At 41.4% G+C, this 22,121-nt stretch overlaps 1 protein-coding gene across 1 annotated transcript; it reads right to left on the bottom strand.

Moving 5' to 3' along the window:
* Nucleotides 1-867: 867 nt before the first annotated feature.
* On the bottom strand, nucleotides 868-20,969 carry MAP3K8 (mitogen-activated protein kinase kinase kinase 8). The gene is made up of 9 exons (XM_084221710.1): nucleotides 20,831-20,969; nucleotides 17,571-17,697; nucleotides 16,339-16,699; nucleotides 13,083-13,247; nucleotides 11,368-11,629; nucleotides 8,663-8,769; nucleotides 4,567-4,719; nucleotides 3,689-3,935; nucleotides 868-2,198 (listed from the first exon to the last, which is right to left on the bottom strand). Exons 2-9 carry the CDS (start codon nucleotides 17,603-17,605, stop codon nucleotides 2,065-2,067), a joined length of 1,464 nt encoding a protein of 487 aa, XP_084077836.1. The 5' UTR covers nucleotides 17,606-17,697; nucleotides 20,831-20,969; the 3' UTR covers nucleotides 868-2,064.
* Between the last annotated feature and the right edge of the window lie 1,152 nt (nucleotides 20,970-22,121).

Consider the following 22,121-nt stretch of genomic DNA (forward strand, 5'->3'; position numbering starts at 1 on the left):
GAAAGGAGAATGGAATTACAGAAAAAAACCAGAACAAAGTCAGTGTAACTTTTTTTAAAGCAAAGGTAAAAGACCCAAGCAGGCTGCAATTTTGACATGGATCTCATTGTTGAAGTATACAGGCACTTCATAAGCATTTGCATTACCCCTAGTCATTTTCTGGTGAGAATAAACACCTTAATTTTATAGAAGGGAAACTGGGGGAGAGATTATAAACCCACCACCAGTTATGTGAAATACTGCTTCCTACCAACTCTAGTAATCTTCTTAAAGATCAAAAGCTATCAGCAAAAGATCATAAAATTGAACATAGGTCTCTGAAACCAAAGGTGACTATCCAAACCATTAGGTCATGTTTTCTTTAAGTTAGCAACAGGGAAAGTCTGATCCCTGAATATCCTGATCACTACACTCAGTATAAATACTGAGAGGGCTCCCTCACACAGCTCTCCTCCAAGCAACTTGCTATCTAGAGATTTTGCACGTAGCACTAGAGCAAGTGGGTTATTCCCAACAGCATTTTTGGCAGCAATTAACATCAAGACTGAAGTGCTCCATGTTGTACACGACTACTGTGCATCATCCAGGCAGCCCATAGCAATGTTGGGGTGTGAGAAGGAGATTTTGCCAGAAACACTTACCATCTATTACCAGAGTCCAAAACCCATCAGCAATCACCTTCACCCTACTTCCCAACAAGAGGGGTGATGCCTGTAGTGTACCTGGGCCATGGCAGGGGGTCTTGGCCCAAATGCAGCTGCAGCCCCATGCTGTGTTTGAAGATGAAGGAAGAATGACCACATCTCAAGGCACTGAGCTGGATTTATTCATTTGACCATATCAGTATCAAACTATAAATCATCTGTTTTAGACCATGTGTTAGAGAGGAGCAGCATTAAATAACAGACATGAAAAAGAGACTGTGCTTCAGAAAAGATTCAGTGTACAACATACACAGTATGCCATTTAACACAAATGCTTATAAAGAGTCATCCTAAGCATCAGAAAGAGTTTTATAAAAGTTTACGTTCTCATCCCATGGGATGTACAGAACTATGCAGTTTACATAGTTTTACTATCATCCAAAACATCATGTTTCAAATGTATGAGGCACAGCAAGAACAATATAATTCCATTTCCATAGGAACATAAACACTGCTTGTCACTAATGACACGCTTTCCAAACCATAGCACTCGCAGCAATTATACATGTGTACAATTTTAAAGTATTAAAAAGCAAGAGTTTGGAGCCTGCCCACTGTTACCAATAGAGCATTAACATTTAATCTACCCTTGAAAACGATCGTAGATACCCTTGCAGTAGTTGTAACATAGGAAGGAGTTGAAGTCACTGTCATACTTTGTCAGGGCCAACTTGCTGTGCAAATCCCAAACTGATACTGCCATTGAAAGATTCCCTTGACCCACAGAGAAGGGGACAGCCTCCTTCTTAGCTCCCACTACCCAGGGAAGATGCAAAGTTAAAACACATCTGCAAACAAGTGATAATCTGACTCCACAGACATTCTTAATTTTCGTTAAGAATGGCTAAAGGCTGACCAAATCTTAAAGATCAAGAATGACCAAGTCTTAAAGACAGAAAAAGACTGAACCAGTCTTTAACTGGTTAAATCAAGGACTTCTTTTTTCCTTTTTTTGGGGGGTGGGGGGTGGCAGGAATGTTTTTTCTAAGGACAGCTCAGAGAGACTGAATCTTACAGCCCACGTGCTAAATTATATTATATTTTTTCCTGAAATTATTTGCAAGCATATAATACAAGTTTTACAAAAGTGCAAGGCCCAGCACAGGAAGATATCCTGGAATAAGACATCCCCAGCAGCAGTGTTCTTTTTGCCATCTTCTTGTTGGTCAACCAGCAGACACACAATCACTGCTTGGGATCAGCTTATCAGAGCCCCTAAGGGTTTAGCTTAATCATCTGTGCAATTAAACACTATTCACATTTGACAGCCTATAATGGCAATAGTTTTATGTACAAATTGGAAAATCAAGTTTTAAGAGGTAGAGGTCCATTTCTGACTCAGGTATAAAATGCTACTGAGTCAGTCATATTCTAAGGCTGGTGGTCCCCTGACAATATTGAAGTAACCAGCTAGAGCTCCAAGGTCTATGTAGAGTGATCTTTGTCTCTTTAGCAGGTCTGACTCTTCCATGCTCCCATTACACAATGAGGAATCTAAAAAGAAAATAGAGAAATCATGTAATTACTGTAAAAACAGCTGTATCAGTCCATTTTTGTATTTGTCGGTATTACTGGAAAATTTTGCCTATTATTTGATCTTATTAATCTGCTGTTTAGAAAAATTTTCAGTACAACATAAGTCAAACCCCAAATAAAATAAAATCTAACAAACCAACCCACAACTCTAGGACAAATAAAGGGAAGCAGTTTGCAACTGCAAACAGTAAGTGTGTTCAACTACTTAAAAAAAGTCTCCCATCAGCTGGGACGGTTAGGCAGAGCTTTCTCATCCTCTGAGCTATAGTGCTAAAGGAGAGCTTGGTGCAAACTTTCTGCCATCTGAGAATTCTGCTTCCTCATAGGGAAATTTTCATCTAAACACAGGACATCATCTTTGTCTGGGTGTGACAATAGAGAACAAATACAGGACCATCCATTTCAGATTTTTTATTCCTGTTAAATCAAGGTCTGAAAAGACAGATTGGGTTTGCAATGGCAGAATTCCCCTGAATACTTGTATAATAAGTGTCTTGGAAATTCAAGCACCTATAATAAAGTCCAAGTTTAATGGTCCAATATTCTCTTCATTTTCAAAAGAATTGATTCAGATGGTCTGAGCTGGTCAAAGGATTATGCAACCCCAAGGCAAATTTCAGACGGTACAATGACATTTAAATTCAAAAACTGTGACTGATTTTTTCAGTTAATTTGTTGCAACAATTATGCATTACAGTACCCAAAACTTTGCACAGATATCTTTCAAAATATTTATTCCAATTAAATAAACCACTTATCTGGGAAGAGTCTTTCAATGCCTTTTGTCAGAACCCTCCTAATGTATTTAGTAAGTAGAAGAAAAGCATTTTGAAGCCTGTTGGCAGTTGTTGGCACTAAATCTCGCTTGAGCTTGAAAGGGCTGTTTCCTACCTAGTTTGTGTATGATCCTTCATTAAGCACTGACTAATGCACAAGGGCAACAGCATTCTATCCCACAGTCATTTTTAGTTTTAAAACAAAGGGCTTGTACTGCTGACACTCAGCAACATTGGTTATGGTTTTGTGTGTGTGTGTGTTTCCTTAAAAAGGCAAAAAGTATTGGATTTGCTGGTGGTTGTTGGACTTTGCCATTGTTTACAAACCAAGAGTGTCCAGAAAACATCTCTAGTACAGTGGCAAATTGAGTCCATTTGGGACAGCAATCTATACTTCATGAAGTGTCCTGAATGATTGCCACGGCTTTTCCAAGAGCCAGTCCTTCAGGAGCTCACAGAAGCCAGGCTAGGTTCCTCCCACTGAAGTCAATGGGCGTTTTACACATCACTTCATGACCTCGGGGTCTGATCTCATCTGATGGATGGGGATTTTCACCGGTCACTTTCCAGATGTGCTGTGAGTTTCCTTGGTTCCTTACCACTCACTCAAATCAAGATTTGACACAAAGTAAAGTCTACAAAGTCCAAGGCAGGTGAGGCTGATCCCATTACCTGTGATATTTTCTGGCAGCTGCAGATCCTTCCTGGCGAGCAGTCTTTTCCTTTCAAACAGCGCCGAGTCCAGGCTCTGGCACCGCGGCTGCTCCTCCGGGGGTGGGTGTAAGGCCTCGTGCTTCAGCAGGTCTGCTGCAGACAGCCTGTGATTAGGGTTCCTGTCCAGAGCTGCTTCTAGCAACTCCCTCATGGAAGTGCTGCAGTCCTCAGCAATATCCTCCAAGGGGGGAGCTTGCTTGTGTATCTGTTGGAATGAAAAAAGACCATGGAAACAGTTATTCTGAAAACAATGAAAGAGGAAGTCATGGATAACCACATGAGTGGTCTGGGAATTCCCCAATTAGGACTCATCACCTCCCTAAGTAGGACTGATCAACTAGAACAGAACATGCAACTACACAACATCCTCCACTTAAAAAAAATCAGATTTTATAAAAAATTTAAAAACTCAAAGAAACTTCAAGTAAGCCTAAAATCCAGTGCAATGCAAATTCACCAGATTTCTACCACACTGGAAGAGTCAGAGAAACAAATCTGCCAGGCTCCAGTTTTTATCTTCAAGTGGAAAACAGACAAGTAGAAGACAGATGGGCTTGTTTCAATCGAGTCTCACTGATCTAACCCTGTCCTTCCAGTAAACCCAAGGCCTGTAAATTGAAACACAAATCACAGAGGCAACTCCAGTTCAGACTCTGTCTTCCCCTAAGAGATCAAAACTCACTTCTTCTCTCCCTCCCTCCCACCCCTGAAGCAAAAAGGATGATATCATCTCTCTGACAAATATTTTGACAATTTTTATACGACTGGAGCTTTCTCAACAAGAGTACAGGAAACCCTTCAACTGATACTGAGCTGGCTCTGCTAAGGACACTCACAATGTAGAGGTAGGAGGGATATGCAGAACGAGGGTATCTGTTCACCCAGGGTGGGATGCCCGTTTGCATATGAATAATAGTAGCTCCCATGCTGTAAATGTCTGCTTTTGTCGTATGGCCTCTGCAAAGGATAACTTCAGGGCTCATGTAAATCTGTGGAAAAATAGTTAAAAAAAAAAATAGATTACTCAACAGGGGAAAACAACAACCAAAGATGACTCAATGGCATTTTGTGATCCTGGAAACCCCGCTCTGAAGGGATGCATAGTAGTGTACCTGCAAGCACCATTTGGGAAATAAGATTGTTCTGCTCTGCATATGAGTACAGCCAGAGACAGTACCTGGACAAACTCATATTCCAGGTCTGCCCTCCTCAGACAGGCCATAGGTCAGTGGCTATGGGCCTTAGCTGAGCTGTGAGAGGATGGGTTCAAGCCATGGCTCTGCCTTGTTCAGATGAGTAGCAGTAGCCTCTACAGCAAAAGGAGGTGCCTGAATTGCTAGTTTGTTTTGTGGGGCACTGCTGGGACTGCTCCATCCTGCTTGAACAATGGCTGGGCATGAGGTAAAGAGAGAGGGTGAACTGTACTGACAGCCATCCAGATGGGAGTGGGAGTCCTTCCCTCAGATCCCTGTTACACAGAATGCTACACAACCCTTCTGAGCAGAACTGACAGATATATACCTTCCTGTCTTCTTTACTCCTCCTTCTTATCCACTAACCTGCACGATGGAGCTCTATCCTGAGAAATGGTAGGATGAGGAACAAGCCAGATCTAGGCCCTTTCCACTAGATTACCCCCAGAGCATCTATGAAGACAAAAATCCCTCTTCCAACCTTTTTCCAAACCAAAAATTCAAATCTTTCTTGATGGAAACCAAAATAATTTCCATCCAAACATTTGAATTTGCCAAGAGTCTAAAGAAGGATCTTGGAAGCTCCTGCCAGCAACAGGCAGCTCAGAGTGCAGCTGGAGGAGAACCAGACAGGCAGGATGCAGGAGGCACACCCTGCACAGCTCTGCCACTGGCCTGGGGAGCAGGTTTCAACACCACATGGGCACAGCCCACAGCACACTGGGTTAGCAAGATACCATATTTGCTTCTGGTTCCTACTTTTGCCTCACCCAATTTTCCTCTAAAGGATTCAAACAAACTTTAATTAGTTCAAGTCATCCTGACAAAAAGAATCACATTAAAAGCCATTAACTGACACAAGGGCAGAAAGTTAAGTCATCCCCACATGGTTTGACTGCTGATTACCACAGATTGAGAACGGCTGCAGGGCTCACCAAAATCCAAGGAAAAATTCTCAGTAAATTACATTCCCTATCTGCAAATAGAACTTGTGATTGGAAGTGTGTGCAAAGCCTCAGTAGGTGTCTGTAGCTGCTACTGACTTATCCATTGCTTTCCTCAGGGCTACAGGAGAATCAGTTCATCTGCACCTTCCACCTGTAAGTCTCATAAGGAGAAAAGAAGCTCTAATTTTGTAAAAATAAGCCTTTGGCGAATACAGTGCAACTTGAGTGAAATCTACATAAGCAAGAAGCAGCTGTCTTCAAAAAAGAATGCTGGTACAAGATCCTGTCTGCAGTTAAGGTGAGAAAATGGTCAAGATGCACCTTGACTGCACAATGACAAAAATCAAAAATGAGCTCCAAAGCTCTGATTTCAGTCTGGTCTAAGAGTCTGCTGTCACCAAAGCAGACAGCTCAAGCCATTAATAACTTCCCATTCTCATTCCTTCTGACTGGTGGGCTGGCAATTGCCTGCCAGTCAGACCAGTCACAACCTGGCTAAAAACCAGTCCTTTCTTCATGCTGCACTAGTTTTAGTTTAGCATTCCTGAAAATGAATCATACCTTCCACACTCAATAAACTTAAGCAGACAACTTTTTACCCTCAAATGGTTGTAACTGAAGCTTACATATTTTAACAAAGTGACAGAAGCATAACAGAAAGTGTAGCAACCACCTAGAAAAAGTATTTCCTGCAGAGCAGTTTCATGACAACCACAGTTTAATGTTCTGCATGGCTTGTACACAAAAGCAGGAACACCATTTTTTTTCACACTACACCATCTAAACAAAATTTAACTATCTTTCAATCCCATTGCCCAGAATTGTAACTACACATTTTTTATAAACACAAAGAAGATTCACTATGTTCAGGCTTCCTGTGCTACAGGAGTGAATAAAAATCCTAACTCCCAGAGAACATGCACAGGACAGAGGTTACTCCACCTGCCACATCCCTCAAGGACACAAGTCCCTGCCAATAGCAGATGTAAGAGAAACCAGCCAGCTCACTGGCACAATGCTGCTTGGCAGTGACAGAGCCCCAACCAGGGGTTGCACAATTACATGCAGGAACAGCAGGACAACTGCACCACTTCTCAGGGCTGCATAATACAGCGTGCAAAACTCAAGAGGACTTTGGAGAGTTAAGATCTTACTTTGAAAAAAAAAATCATCAAGAAAGCCAGACTACAGAGGGCATTTGTGAGTGACAGCATTAGGCACTGTGGAGAGGAAGATGCCTAGAATGAAGACTGTGAGCAGAAAAACCTATAGAAGCATCAAAAACATTAGCCTGTAAGTCTTTCACTGGTATATGAAAATCTCCTTTCCCAGTGCTGTCTTTCCAACCTCATTTCTGGCTGCAATGCTGCAGCAGGATTGCTGCTCCCCTGAGACAGCAAACACCAAACAAGGCTGTATTTCAGGGTTGGGGGGATTATCAGCTTTCTGAGAACAGGGCTGCAGGTGTTAAAGTGCAGGAATAGGAATTTTCCTCCTATTAAATGAAGAACTAAGTGTTTTTCACTTGGCAAACACTGAAATGTTTTCACTTTTCACTTGTTCTTACTAACACAACCTTGGCCTGTCCTTCAAGACCCAGAAGTGGATCCTCACTAGTCTGCTCCACAATCATGGAAATGTTCTGTTTACACACATCTCCATATCTCCATCACTGGGAAATACCCTACCAACTCATACCCACCACTGTTCTTATTAACAGCACACAAAACCCCCTCGAACAAACAAAAAGCCCCAAACCAAAGTAAAAACCCCACAAAGCTCATGCATGAAGTGCCAGAAAGCATGCTGCTTCCAGGTCAGCAAGCATTTTAAGCTCTTAACTGCCCTGACTAGAAAGACAGTGAAAACAAATATTCAAGTGCTTTCTCAATCATCCTGAAAAAAAATAAACAAACAAACCTGACCTTCTCTGAAATCTCGATTTATCCTCCCCTTCTAAAAAGTGAAATGTTTTTTGTCAGTTACACAGGAATTTCCTCTTTACACATGTGGAAGACTATTAAAAGGGTAAGTGCCAACATCTCAGCTAAAGCATTTCCTGTAAACAATCTCCTCCAGCAACAGAGAGCACAAATGCCTCATCTGCAGCAGCTATCCAAGCTAATTGTTGCTGCTTGGTTGTTTGCTAAAACTCCAGCCCTGGAAACACCTCGGCAGGTATGCAGCCCAAGTGGAGTGCAGAATCTCAAAGTCTGTGACCATTTAAAAGGACCCCATCTCCATCACTGTAATGTCTCAGCAATTTTACCAGATTATCATGAACCTTGCCATGCACAACCTCTGAAGAACCAAAGGGTTACATGTAGATGGGGAACAGAGCTTAGAAGGGCTAAGAGATGAAACCCAGCCATCTGTAAGTTCTGTGGTTTTGAAGGAGGAATCCCAGTATGGTGTTGAACAGGTCACCCCAGTCCATAGTGAGTACCTCAGAAGAAAAATTTGCTAGAGCAAAGAACAAATTCCTGTTTGAAGTGTCTCTGATCAGCAGCTGAAACACTGCAAACAACCCTCCTCTGAGTATTGTTTTACTTCAGTGACCAATTGCTAACAATTGAGAGTGCAGAGGAAGTGACGTGGCTTTCAAAGCATTCCATTCAGCAAGTTGAAAATAAAAATATAATTGAGACTCTATTAATGTTTGTAAGTTTTTTATAGGTTTTATAGTAGCTATTTTACCCATGCTTCTAACCCTCCAGCTTCCAATTTGAGCCTAAACACCACAACCATAGGACTAATGCAATATAAGGGCTTTTATCCCTTCAGCTTCTTACCTCTGTTCCTCTAAGATCTTTGGGATAGTAAATGTCTTCAGTCATTTGAACACTTAGGCCAAAATCCACCAAAACAGCCTTAGTTGACATAAAGACAATGTTGCTTGCTAAAAGAAAACCAAAAATTACATCATTTAAGTGTCTGGCATGTTTGGCATTTATTTTACAACACTCCTCTTTCATTCAGATGCCTGCCTCAAAAGGGAGAGAGATTAGCACAACCACTCTCTACAGCCAATATCCCTGTAGCCAAAATGGGTCTGGTAATGATTTGGTTCAATTTTAAATTGTATCTTAAAAAACAAACTGGTCTGTTTTTTGTAAAAGAACCAATGTTTTGTCATTTTCTTAGCTTAAAATTTAAAAAAAGACAAAGAGAGAAAATAGCTGAGGGCAGAGGAGGAAGGTAGAAGACTGGTAGGCACTACAGCACAGTGATCTGAAGATGTTTAAAGGTCTCCAAGGTGAAAATAATGCTGTGCAGCTCTGGCTAGAAACAGCACAACTGTTGTTCACCAAGAGGTTTTTCTAGAGTAACAATTTAAGTGGACACAGAAACATAGAGTAACCAGGGCCCCCCCCTGCCACAGCAGCCACAATAGTCACCTGCACTGCTCCATGAGAGCAGTTCAGCATGATAACAGAGGACAGACAATGGCTGTAAAATTAATAGAAGACTGAGCATTTCAAACTCCCTCAGAACTGCAGCAGTATTTAGGAGCTTAATTTACTTTCCTTCATAAAATCCTGCCAAAGGCACAACTTTGTGCTCAGAGGCTTTGTTTGCAGCTGTATTTCTGATCAAATATTTAAGAATGTAGTGCTCGGTGTGAGCCTTGAGAAATTCTCATTTGCTGTTTCAGAAGATGTGGTAAAATGAAGTCTCAGAGTTACACAACAGAAAAACATTTCCCTTACAGGAAACTGTGGGCCATTTTCTGTCTTGACAGTGCCTACCATGACCACCCAGTGGTAGGGCAGACTTGATTTCAGCAGTACTGGAGCAATGCTTCACTCAGCTGCCTCCTTACCAGTGCTATAGATTACATAAATCTGTCATTTTAGGGATAACTTTGAAGATATGGACTTGAAACACCCCATAATAGATCATCCAAAGGGCCACACTGTCACAGTGCAGCAGGATCTTCTTCCTGCCTGGGACCATACCCAGCCCCAGCTGCAGCTGATTTTGGACTTAAGCCCCCCTGACCAAACAGCCTGATGGTTTCACTGCTCTCCAACCAAGGGTTAAAACGAGTGGCAGCACTGAACACCTCCCAAGAACCAGAATATCTTCCTCCCCTTCCTTGCTCAGGGCATTTTTTCCTTTCAATAAAATCCTCATCTTCTGTATCAGCAGAACAGACTCAATTGCAGCTCAAAAGCAGCAGATGAAGTGAGGAAAAAATCAGAGGTTTTGGGAAAAAATCTTTTCTATTAATTCTGCCTGGGGAGGGAAAACACACACTGCTCCCTGTGTGGAGGCTGCCTTGCCAGGCAGTGGGCATGGCTCCACCTCAGGCTGGGTGTACCCAGCTCACCCTGGCACCAAACAGGCAGGACCATGGCCAGGGCTCATCCCAGGCACCTCTGGGCAGCCACATCTGCCCCAGCCAACTTCTGCCTCATCATCTGCCCTGCATCCACCAACACAGGGAAAGGCTGGAAAAAGCAAAACACACTCATATCCACCACATTCACAATGGGCTGGTTCTCCTGTTCACTACCTAGATGTAGTAGGCTTTGGGCTGGTTTGGTTTTTAGATCGTTTAAGCAATATCTTTGTTACTGCCAATTAAAATAAACCCATAGGAAAGACTCTTACTGCAGATGAGAAAGAAAAATAAAAGGAAAAAATAAGCAATTTTGTAGCGGTCAGAATCTCAAAGGCTTACATCTAAAGTACTGACTCACACTGAATTAAAAAAACCTAAAAACAAAAAATGCAAAACTGAGATAAAAATTCAGCAATTCCTAACAGTCTACTTCTGTGAACTATTGTAATGCTTCAGTCTGAATATCTCTACTTTAAACCCTCAAGTTTAGCTAAATAAACTTACAGAGATGCATCTATCTGCAGGCCAAGATGATACTGGGAGAAACAGCATTTAATACTAATTTAAATACAATACATTAAAATTGAATTTTAAAGCATTTCAATACCAGTGTATTTAATTTGTATTTAATATCAATATCTTTGATTATTTATAGATGTAATATCCAGAGTTTTTTAAAAGCAAACATATATTAAAATTTGCTGTACTTGTTGAAAGAAAAAAAAAACAGCACAAATTATGTATTTACTTCTAAAGTGTCTCAAATTGAGGAACAGCAGTGTAGAAATGTAAAACCAAAAAGAAGGTACAAGATGAAGGTGAGCATGGAAATTCAGGATGAATTTATACTAAAAGCAGGAAACTTCCGGCTGAACACAGACTGATAACTTCACTCTTTAGGTTTTTATTTAAATTGAGTTGCTCATCAATGGCATAGGATCTATGACTTTCTAATTACCCTCTCTGCTGGAGTGAATTAATAAATAGTGTAATTACCTCCAGATCCTGACCTTGCCATTTGTTAGGCACTATCCATCCCTCCCACTCAGAGATGTAAGGCTGTGTGCCCCAGCTCAGTCCCAGGGACTCTTCCACCAGGCCCCAGCCCAGCCAGGACCAGAAAGCACCCAAGGAATCACACAGACGTACGTTTGATATCATGGTGGATAATCCTCTTCGAGTGGAGAAAGTCAAGTCCTTTCAGAATATGCTTTGTCACCCAAATTATTTCAAACTCTCTCATAGGACCACAGCTCTCCAGCTTTTCCATGACAGATCCTCCCTCTCCAGCTTCCATGAACAGATGGATTGTCTCATCCCACAGAATAGCACCGTATAATTCAGCAATGTTTTCATGACGGAAACATGCCTGTATTTCAACATCTGATGGTTTGAACTGCTCCACTGGGACCTAGGACATTGAAAACAAACCACAGTTATCCATAACAAAAACAAGTTGTCCACGTGGACACTAATTATCCTATAGATTAACAGAAAAGGAAGTATAGCACTTGTATCCACTTGTTAAAATACTGAGCTTTACTTTGCTCCTGTGACTTTTCTTCCTTTGCAGCTGAGAGACATCCTGTTAAAAGTTGAGAGACATTTCGGAATCATGCCCAAATAAAAAGTGCAATCTTCCAGAAAAAGCAGTGTAGCAAGAGTTATTCCCGTCAAAATCCAGTGATTACGCAAAAGCTTTATGCAAACTTCCTGGTGAAGGAGATAAAATTCCCTCTGCTTTTTCCATTAGCTTGGTGCACTCATCTGCACTACCAGAACTGCACACCCACCCGACAGGTGGATCAGTGCTTGCAGTGCTCAGGCCCATTACTGACCTCAATTCAGTCCTTATCAGCACTGGTTTATGGCTTACAAGAAATGAAAGCTGCTTTGAAGGGAGTGCCAGCAGCACGATATTTCTTTAAAAAGTACTGACAGCAGATTGCTGAGACAATAAAAGCAGTGTTTGCTTACACACAGAAAAGCTACTACTGCTCTGTTTAGTTTTCTTGCCTTGGACTAGTGTCTGAGAACCAAGTAAGAGGCTCATTTATTTCAAGGAGAAATACTGTTTGTATTTTCAGAAATAATAAGATACTTTAATTCTGCTGTGGGCTGTGCAGGAGCAGCTAACAATCTGTCACGACATGGACACACCGGCTGCAGGGGAAGGACACACAGCTGCCTGCCCAGCTCTTTGACACACAGAATTAATACAGGTACTTATTCGTGAGCTGGGGGATATAGAGCTCAGTCCCAACTAAGCTTTTACTGGCCCTGAGTATTTACTGCTCAATTCCAAATAGTATGTTAAAAGGCACAGCTGAAAGAAAATGTTGGCTTGCATAAAAGTAGGACAGCGCTCAGCAGTTCTTTTGAGGCATCTCACAACCTTAACCCCCTCAGTGCCCAAAACACAGTAAGAGTTTCACAGCCTGAGTTCTCAGGTACTTTTATGGTACTGGAGTAAAGAAAACTGAAGTCTAAGCACCTCAGTTAAAGGACAAGAGCCTAAAACTTCTGCAGCAGCAGGGTTTTAATACTCCTTTCACCAGGGACAGGATCTCACTCTGATATTTCACCCCAGCAGGACAACTAGAAAATCCACTCTGCACAACAGGCCATGTGCCAGTTCCACACACTTCTAGATACTTTCAAAATGCTGAAACATTTGCAGCTTTAGAGCAAAAAAATTTAAACAAGCTAACAGAAGTGTACATTCTCCCCACTTTGTTTAGGTCAACAAAACCAAGATGATCATCAGCCAACAGTGGAATTTGATGCAGACATATTTGAAAATAGACTGTAAGTAGAGTGCTATACAATATTTGCTCAGAGATAAAACCACAGAACTAACATACCAATTTGCATGCCATTCGTTTCTTGGTTTCTCTGTCTTGGGCTAAGTACACTTTCCCAAAAGCTCCCCGAGGAATAAAATCAGAACCAATATTCCTGTAAGTCAACTTCCATGGAAACAGGAGCACATCTGAGTCAATTTGATATCGTCCGTTCTTGGGTGTGATCTGTGGAGTTAAATAAATAACAAAAAACCACAGTGAAGTTAAAACCACTACAAATCTAATTAGTTTTATATATATATTGGGAAAAACCCCATATCACTTATGTCTATGATGCACATGATCTGCTTAGCAGTCTTTATTTAGAAACACTAAATGGGAACAGCATGTGAGGTGTGGCATTCATTCATAGCCTAGGCATCCACGTTTCTCTCCAGTGACTAACTTATGAAGTGTAAGTTGCAATTAATTGTCTTGAAACAACAACAACAGCAGCTGGGTTAATGAAATTACCCACCTCTTGTTATTAGATTTACCTGCACATGTTTGTCCTTCCTGTAATCTGTTAACTTGTTATGCCACATACCTTTTACTCATAGATTATCTTATACAATGTGAGCAAGAGTTTCAGCATTTCCTAATATCACATGTACTGCTAGGAGTTTAATTTCTCATCTTGTATTGGAGTTTCTGCTGCTTAGTAAAAGGCCAGAGAAGTCTGCCTTGATTTTACCAGCCACTTTCCTCTAGTTTTATACCATAGTTTAAAAAAGAAGAGCGAGAGTAACATTGCCTCCTTTAGGTGGGTAATGTGGGAGCTTTGTGTCTTCTGTATCACGAGCTAGGCAAGGAGGGGATTCAGGGCACCCAAGTCAGTATCTGAATCTTTCTCCCAAACAGTTCCCTCCCTCTGCACGTGACAGAGAGAGACCAAATGCCCAACTACAGCCATGTGAGTATTGCTTGATCCCTCATGTTGCTTCTTCAGTCTCTCAGCTACAAAATTAATAATATTTCCTATGAATATGCTTCTAATTATTTCAGCCAGTATCTGGAGTATCATTAATCTCCTTACTGCTACTTTATCAAGATTCTTGAAAAGATGCAAAATCACATCAAGGATATTTATAATTTCGTGTCTGTCACAGGGCCTCAAATACTCAGCTCTTCAGCAACTCTTTTTAAGATAACTGCATATCAGGAAGATTTTTTGGTTTAGATTTCTATTTAAGATGTAACATATAATCTTTCACTCTTAATCTACCGGCATGCTTTTCAAACAGGAAAATTCCTTCTTGACTGCTAAAATCATCATTTATGATTTGTACCTACATGAAATAAATTAATTCTTCTAAGTTCCTAAATCTGGGAAGGATAATTCCTGACCTTGGGCAAAGAGGGCACAAGGGGCTGTCCTTCAATAGAAAGTATTCTGCTTAGGATAGAGAGAACAAGCCTTCCCTCTACTTATTAGAGCCAGGGTAAAGCAATCTGTACATGTCTAACAATCTGTACATCTTGCTTGCCTACTTCTGCATTTCAAAGGGTTGAGACTAATCCATATGGGTTACACCTTATCCTGGAAAGGAAGAGATGCTGAGCAGAGCTGATCTGGAGAGCGAGACAGCAATGACCACCACACTACTCATGTTTTCAGGAGGCTTTTAGGACTAGTTCCTAGCCTGACCCTGTGAATATTTGTCTGCGGCTGCAATGCATCTTTCAGTTCAGTTTAACTAAAAGAAATCCAGCTTGTGCACTTCAAGACCCTTTGTGATGCAAGCCATGGTGCAGCCACTGAGGGTCACCAGGCAATCAGAAACAACTCCTGACCCCAAACAAAATGCTGTAGGTATTTACAGAGCCCTGCTGAAATGCATGCACAGGTAATACTCTGCCTCCAACCCTCAGTTGCATAATGGGATCATGTGCACCTAATAGTACTTGGTTCATACCAATTGTATGCATCTGTAGAAACAACATGCAAGCAAAACAACCATGAGTACGTAGAACAGTGTCTACCCCAAGCATAGGAAATATTTAATATCGTGTTGCTTCAATGTTACAGAGTTGAAAAATGATTGTTTTGCAATACTGCAATGCTCCCTCCAAATCAGAATAAAGCAATACCCTGTGGTATTGCACCTAAGTAAGCAGTAAGCCTCAAGCAATGTATTTTATATGTGAACGAGTGTTCACATATAAAATATATGATATGCAGAATATTTAATAAGACAGATATAGAGTATCTCAGGAAAATACAGCAGCAACACCAACATGTATGAACAGAATTTCATTGCAACACTGATTGTTTCCAGAGCAACTGATCTTAAACAAAAGTTTAATGACACTAATATCCAGAGATGCTTGTAGAACATAAACAATTTTAGGGAAAAAAAAAACCATCTCAAAACAACACATCTATATACTTGAATTTAGCAGTGTGAGATATTACATAATACTGTAACTCTTAAAATCACACTTGATAGCATGTGCTTTTTCTCCTTACATTACTACTATTGACATTTTGTGCAGATAGAGCAAATTTAGGAACTATATTGTCAGATCCTAGATCTTTATTTTTGGGAGTTTGCAAAATGAATGTTTTACTGCATGAACACAAGGCACTAGAAGAATCTTACTGTCTCCCAGACCTGTAAACCATCATAGTCCATAGAATCATAGATAGGCTTTGGTTGAAACAGATCTTAAAGACCATCTAGCTGTAACTCCCCTACTATGGGAAGGGATGTCACCCACGAGGTCAGGTTGCTCAGGGCCCCATCCAGCCTTGACTTGAACACTTCCAGGGATGGGGTATCCACAATTTATCTGAACAGTCTGTTCCAGAGCCCTACCATCCTCAGAGTAAAGAAATCTCTACACTTTAAGTTTAAAATCATTCCTCCTTGTCCTATCACTACACACCCTTCTGAAAAGTCACTCTCCCTCCTTTTTCATGCAAGTTGTGGATTTTATATGCCACATTTAAGTATTGAAAGGACAAAATGAGTTGTAAATTTTGCTTTTTGACTGCTGGTCTCAAGTTTATGTTCAATACTGGGAAATGTTTTCTAACCTCCAGGGATACTAGGAGATAACTGAGTGGATCCTTCTGATCAACAGACCTTTCTCCATAGCTGCCTGAGACTGCAGGGGCTTGACTTGATAGGCTCAGAGACCCTTTCCAGCCCCAGGGCTGCACAGGAAACCACAGGCTGTTACTTCTGGAACTGAGCTTTATTTAGAATCATTAAAAAATTCTAATCCCTATGGTCTATGAAATGCCAAATAAAAGGAAAACAGATGTACGTACCATATTCAAGAGGATTCCAGATTCCTGTTGTCTGCATCCTTTAAATTGCTTTGCAGTGTTAGACACCTGATTGGCAAAAGCAAGCAGGTCTTCCACAGTCCCATATTTGACAGAGGACATCAAAGAGACCTCCCCTTCACAAAACAGTAATGATTCTGCACGTTCATCATTTTGATTTGCCTCTTCACACATAGTAATTAAGCTGTCTTCATAGACTGCAATGTCTTCACCTGGATAATGGTTTTCCATGATGGCTATCACCTCAGACATATTTAGATCAGCCAGCAACAAGTCAATCTCTTCTTTGCTATCACTACCCGTGCTCATATACTCCATTACTGTCCACTTTGCAAAATCACTCCTGGAAAAAAAAAAAGAAATAAACTTGAAACCACTTTTCACCCAAATTTGATTTAGCAAACTAAGAATGAAAAGGAGTTATCAGAAGGGATCAGCAGCTCATCATTATACAGATTTAACATTAATAACTTGTATTATGAAGAAGATCATAATAAGGATCCTGAGTGAAGATAAAATGGAGAAGCATTTGCTAGTAAAATTTATTTAGAAGTTACTAGTTAACCTCCCCTGTCATTCACTCTTGGAATTATTATGATAAAGCTTTCCCTAAGAGGAACAGGTACAGTAAGAATATACTATTGTGATAGATATGCAAAAAAGAAGGAGCATCCTCAATACAAACAAAGGAATTAATTGTTTGGAAAAGAATGACAAAGAGCAATATTAACATTCTCAATTACTTTATGTCTAAGTTTGTATTGACAATTTATGTGATGTGTCCAGAAAGAAGGAAAAGTCACAAAGCAAGGTCATTCCACTTGTAACAGTTAGTATGATTTTACAAAGCACAACTGTCACCACCTGAGATACAAAATCGGTATTCCTTTTTGCAACTAACTGGTCAGAACTAGAACTCAAATTTTCACCCTGACTTTCAGAAGAAAGTCAGAAACTGAGCTATCATAAAAGCAATGAGCTTTTGAAGTGGTTCCCAACAGTTTGTTCTGCTCCCACTAATCCTAACAATAACTTTTTAGGTTACTATTGCAACTATTTTGCTGGAATAGATTTACAGCAAGCTGGGTTCAACTTCCCAAAAAGTCCCTTTCTATTCCAGAGAGTTACATATTCAAGTTAAAAACGTATGCATGGTCAGTCATTAAAATACTGACACAAATAGTTTCCAACACATAAATCTCAAGAGCACTTACCTTGTATTTAACCTGATTACATCACTCAAAACCATTTAAAAAGGTCTCAATAGAATCCCTGAAGTCATCACGTTTTTCTGAACCCGTATTTACCACTGATGATAATTTCACAGTGTTCTGTGGCAGTCTATTAAAAAAAGCAAAACAAATAAAGCCATTGCATACCAGCTCAAGCAGAAGGACTGGTTTGTACTCATATAGATCATTTGCTTCATGGAAAGAAGAGCTAGTAATCACAAGGCTGAGATAACAGGGGATTTTTTCTGCAGAAAAAAAATGACAACTCAAGAAAGAATCAAGCTACTGTATCATGCAGATTTCCAAGTAGTAGTGAAAAATAGTTTTTCCATGGCTTGGTCCTGAGTTTTATTCTCTCTGTCTCACGCTTGCTTAAGCAAAGAGTAGGACCTCCTTTTCCTTTAGCAGAACTGACTACAGCATGCCCTCTTTAGAGAGCTCTCACTTCCCTTTTTCGTAATCCACTGCACTATCTATTTTGGGCAAAAGATAACAACTAGGCAAAAAGACACTTAAAAAAAAAAAAAGGAAAAATGAAAAGCAGCAAACAAAACCTTATCTCAAGGACAAGCAGCAGACTCGGTCCCCTGAGGCCATGGAGCAATGTGTTTACCCAGGTAGAGACAGTTTCAGGTAATGATCACTATCTTTCTTACCCCCACCACAAGGACGTAGAAGCTTTGTGGCACATATTTGTCATGGGTTAGAGTATTTACGTCAGCTCTAATGTGAAGAAAACCAAGTAAAATGACGTGTCTGAGTTGGCAAAGAAGTCAGACCACGTGCTGAAAATTCAAAAGGCAGGACAGGACAGCAGATGCAGCATCAGAAAAAGGAAACGGAGTGCCTGTTCCTTTTCAAACTCAGACCAAACCCTGAGAGTGATGGTGGCAGAGCAGTGCTCTGCCAGCCCCCATTCCCCAAGATGGGCACAGTGACTTTCACCAGCACTCTACACCAGTTCACCCAGCCCTAATCAACCCCCACCCCCAGCATTAGGGCAGCCAGGTTGGAAACTTTGTGGTCACTAGCACTACTTGATGGGGAGGCCCCGGGCTTTGTATCCGGGGTGCCCAGAGAGATCACAAAAAAAAAAAGATGCTGTGGGTGTTTTCTAACCCCTATCAACGTCAACTTGCTCCATGACCAAGCTATAGGCTGTTAACAAAGCCTGAACGTGGTTATTTTTCAATAGAAATGAGATTTATATTTTTCCCCAGAGCAGGACTTCTATTCATTGGTTTGTTGGTTTTTAGGGTTCTTTTTTTTTTTTTTCTGTTTTTTGGGGTTTTTTTTTGTTTGTTTCGGGTTTTTTTTGTGCTGAATTAGTGGGGTTTAAATGAAAAGAAACAGTGCTGTCATAAAAGGAACCAAGAGACCTCATGTGTAAAGTCAGGTAAAGTTACAAACTAGTCCTGAGGGACTTTCTGAAGAAAAACATGAGCCTCTAGATGCTCTGGACTTTTGTGGAAAAAGACAAATACATGCCACAGTTAAACTAATTTACTCTCTGACAGCATTTTCATGCACAAAGCATCTGTACAGATTAGACCAAAGGTAGGTTTCTGGAAGTGCCAGCTCTGCTTCATTCCTCAAAATGTTCCCAAACTGGAGCACAATACTAATAATACTCTTGGCAGTTTCACAATTACCCAAAAAGTTCTGAGTAACATGAAGAAGTGACTATACCCTGCATATTCTCAGTTCTTTTCGCGCTTGAGAAAAGCTGCAAACTCTTCACCTTTACAACTACCTGAAAGGAAGAGGTAGTGAGGTGGGAGCTGGTCACTTATCTCAAATAAAAAATGATGAAACAAGGGGAAAGGGCTTCAAGTTGTGCCAGGAGAGGGTGGATATTAGGAAAATTTTTTTCAGTGAAAGAGTTGTCAAACACTGGAACAGGCTGCCCAGAGAAGTGGTGGAATCAGCATCCCGGAGGGGGTTAAAACACATACATCTAGACATGACTCCTTTTAGTGGTGGGCTTGATAGTGCTGGCTTGGACTTGATAATTTTACAGATCTTTTCCAACCTAAATGAATTTATTTTTCCCTACATCTAGAAAATTCTAATCAATAAATGTTTACACAATAAAAGCAGTGTCTAGACTATAAAAGCTGATTTTTAAATTATGCAGCAATTTAATTCTATACTTCCCCTACAGACAAAAAAAAAAAAAAAGGTCCATTTTCCAATGGGGAATTCACTCCTCCTATTTATCTCTAAAATCCTGTACTAGTGTCAGTGGTGGACACTCATGTAGTATTCTAAATCATCCTATATCATCTAGATTAATGAAGAAATGACATCACTAAGTATGCTTTACTTAGATTCTCAGCTAAAAAACTGGGTTTACCTGCAGTGGAAAAATAAAACTGCATGCAAGCACTTAAGTCAGTTGCTAAAGCACAAGACTCTTTCTCCAGTTTTGCCAATATTTCAACATCATCACATGAGTAATTTCTAAGTCAAAGGTTTATTTCTCTATTCTCTGCGAAGCTTTTCAACCCCTTTTGCCTAAGAAGTGTGCTGCCAGAGACCACTCTTATATCCATCATATTAAATAAGAGTAACTGGATACCAGACTTTTGAGCCCCTGTGAGACTTTCTGTGTGTCAAGGGTCAATGATGGAAAAATTGAACAAAATCTACAATAAAAACAAAATTTAAAAACCAAGACCGCACAGACAAAAAACCTCAACACCCCTTGCCCTCCCAAAAAAGCTAGCCACTAACTGCATAGACTGGCTCAACACAATCATATACCCATAATAAAGATATTTTGTGCTGCTTTTAGAGAAGAATTTTCTGGTCTAAGTGACAAGTGACTGCCCAGTAGAAATGAAAAAAGTCCTTATTTACTTTTAAGAAAACTTATCGACAGAACTTGAAAAACACAATCCCTCTGAAAAAAACTTTCACCGCTGAGGAACAAGAAATATCAACAATTTCAATTTCAACAACATTTCACATATTCACTTGGAATAAGAAAACCCGCGACTCTCCCAGCGCTGGCGGCAGCAGCAGTAGCAGAGCGCAGCCCCAGCCCCTTCCTGCCCCGCAGCCCCCAGGGACAGCGCAGGTGCCGCAACCCCTCCGCTCCCCCGGCACACGACGCGGCTCGGGAGGCCGAGGGCAGCCGGGAGCCCGAGCCGCCTCCGCCGGCAGCGCAGCCCCGTCCCGCTCCGCTCCGTCCCGCCAGGGCTCCCCCTGACCCCCCGAGCGGCCCCGTCCCCGCTCACCCGCGGGGCGCCGGAGAGCCGCGCCGCCCGTCCGCACGCAGTCCGCGCCGCTCCGCCGGTGCCGCGGGGAACTCCGGGGCCGGGCAAGGGCGCAGGTAGCACCGCCCGCCCCTGCCGAGGGCGGAGGACCGGGGCGGCCCCGGCGCCGGTTTCTATTTCGGTTTCCCGGCAGGAGCAAGCGCTGCGCTGTCCCAGCCCGGCCTCACGCCCGGCCAGCGAGCGCCTCCTGCTCCAGCCGCGGCATCGGCAATGGCTTGTCCCGGCGGTGGCATCGGGAAACCCCTTCCCTACCGCCTCGTGCTTCCGTGCGCACCTAGAGGGCGTCCACCAGCGCCCTACGAGCTTAAACATTATCTGAATCAAACTTCAGCTGACACGCCAGTGGAATTTAGGACAACGACGTGAAGAATTTGTTAGTGGCAGTAGTATTAAAATACTCCGGGACACACTAGTGTGAGTTGGGTAATTGCTAAAATTGGGTACGACTACTTTTTATTTCTTATCCATAAGGAAGAAATTCTCGCAAAACTGTGCTGTCCAATAGCTCCTCTTCAGTCAGTTCGTTTTTAAGGGGACAAGTAGCACCTTTAACAAAACCAGCTGCCACAGCACTGGGATCTGTCTCAAGATTCAACTTTACCAAGAGACCCAAGATGGAATTTTCGTTCATTATCTGCAGTGTAATGACTATTTGCTTACTGAAGTCAATGGCAAAACCATAATTATAAAGTTTCAGGACGAACATTCACCTTAGGATTCAGTGTTTATTAGTAGTTCACACAACTCCTTTCCCCTTTATATTATCAAGATACCCTGACTCCCTTGTTTAAATGGTTTATGTTTGCTACCTCTCCTGGGACATTCTCAGTTATCCAAAGTATGTCACCGTCTGAAATGTGCAAGGGTTTGGACTCACTATAGGATTTCCTCTTCCTTAGCATCATAACTATGTATATGGAACTCTGCTAGCAGGGTTAACCTTTGCTCATACATGGTTTCTTTTCCAGACGACACAGATGTTAAATACATTGGCAAGCCTCCATAAGGAAAGAGGTGTCTTCTTTGTTGAGTTTGATTTTGTTCAATTGCACCACCCAGTGCATTTGCTAAAAAAACAAAACAAAACAAAAGCTGTGGGGGAAAAAAAGACAAGAAAGCTGAAGATGATTATACAAAGAAAAAAGAGAGGAAGGGCTGAAGAATAAATCAGGCTATAGGACAGGCCAGACCAAGGAGAGGGCGGAATTGGCAGCACCTCGAAAGTGGGAGGTTAAGGAGGCTGAGCAACACA

The sequence above is a fragment of the Fringilla coelebs genome, assembly GCF_963513975.1.
Source record: "Fringilla coelebs genome assembly, chromosome: 1".
Classification (NCBI taxonomy): domain Eukaryota; kingdom Metazoa; phylum Chordata; class Aves; order Passeriformes; family Fringillidae; genus Fringilla; species Fringilla coelebs.

Excerpts from the sequence above, each read along its gene's own strand:
- MAP3K8 (XM_084221710.1), bottom strand. The coding sequence starts at position 17,605 with ATGGTTTTGAGTGATGTAATCAGGTTAAATACAAG. Across the intron at positions 11,630-13,082 it reads AACGAATGGCATGCAAATTG|GTCCCAGTGGAGCAGTTCAA; the intron begins GTATGTTAGTTC and ends TCAATGTCCTAG. Across the intron at positions 8,770-11,367 it reads TATCCACCATGATATCAAAC|CAAGCAACATTGTCTTTATG; the intron begins GTACGTCTGTGT and ends GTTTTCTTTTAG.